At 37.6% G+C, this 1,178-nt stretch overlaps 1 protein-coding gene across 1 annotated transcript in view; it reads left to right on the top strand.

The window, feature by feature from the left end:
- The first annotated feature begins 929 nt into the window (after nt 1-929).
- The window catches only part of LOC108281229 (40S ribosomal protein S26-like), a 1,377-nt gene continuing 1,128 nt past the window's right edge, over nt 930-1,178 (top strand). The window contains exon 1 of the mRNA XM_037727184.1: nt 930-1,051. Within this exon, the coding sequence (XP_037583112.1) occupies nt 935-1,051 (117 nt within the window). The 5' untranslated portion in view covers nt 930-934. The remainder of the gene's footprint in view (nt 1,052-1,178) is intronic.

Below are 1,178 nucleotides of genomic sequence, written 5' to 3'. Positions count from 1 at the left end.
AAAAAAAAAAAAAAAAAAAAGTTAAACCAAGAGTTACCCTATGATCCAGCAATTCCACTCCTAGTATATACCCAAGGGAATTGAATATACATTCACACAAGCACTTTTACATGAGTGTTCATAGTTGTATTGTTCACGATAGCCAAGAAGTTAAAACAACCCAATGCTCATCAACTCATGAATGGATAAAAATAATATGGTATATGTATGTAGCAAAATATTATTCAGCTATAGAAGGGAATTAATTACTGATACATGATACAACATGAATGAGCTTCAAAAACATTATACCAAATGAAAGAAGCCAGACACAAAAGGCCGAATGTTGAATGATTTCATTTATACGAAATACTCACTGGAGGCAGATCCATAGAAACAGAGTAGACTAGTGGTTGCCAGGGGCTGAAGGTGGGGCAGGGGAGGGTAGAATAGTGAATGACTGCTAACAGGTACAGGATTTATTTTGGGGATGATGAAAATGTTCTAAAATTAGTGGTATTGGTTGCATGATTCTGTGAATAAAAGCTATTGAATTGTACATGTTAAAAGGGAGAATTTTTATACTAGCGTGATGACTTATGTTGGAATGAAAAAGAAAAAAAAAAAGATCTGAGTCACAGAACCAAAAAACAAACAAACAAAAAAAAAAACGGGAGAATTTTATGGTATGTGAAAGGTACCTGAATAAGACTTGGGTTTTTTTTTTTAAGTTCTTAGGTAAGACACCAAAAATACAATCCAAACAGGGAAACTATAGTCAAAAATAATTTAGTTGTATATTTAAAAATAACTAAAAGAGTGTAATTGGATTGTTTGTGACACAAAGAATAAACGGTTGAGGTGATGGATACCCCATTTGCCCTGATGTGATTGTTACACATTATGTGCCTGCATTAAGAGATCTCATGGTCTTTCTCTGCTGTGAGCTTCCAAAATGACAAAGAAAAGAAGGAACAACGGTCATGCCAAAAAGGGCCACGGCCATGTTCAGCCTATTCGCTGCATGAACTGTGCCCGATGCATGCCCAAGGACAAGGCCATTAAGAAATTCGTCATGGCCGGGCGCGGTGGCTCAAGCCTGTAATCCCAGCACTTTGGGAGGCCGAGGCGGGTGGATCACGAGGTCAGGAGATCGAGACCATCCTGGTCAACATAGTGAAACTCTGTCTCTACTAAAA

Source organism: Cebus imitator, unplaced genomic scaffold (genome assembly GCF_001604975.1).
Source record: "Cebus imitator isolate Cc_AM_T3 unplaced genomic scaffold, Cebus_imitator-1.0 Scaffold222, whole genome shotgun sequence".
Classification (NCBI taxonomy): Eukaryota; Metazoa; Chordata; class Mammalia; order Primates; family Cebidae; genus Cebus; species Cebus imitator.
This window is presented reverse-complemented; position numbering and strand designations above follow the sequence as displayed.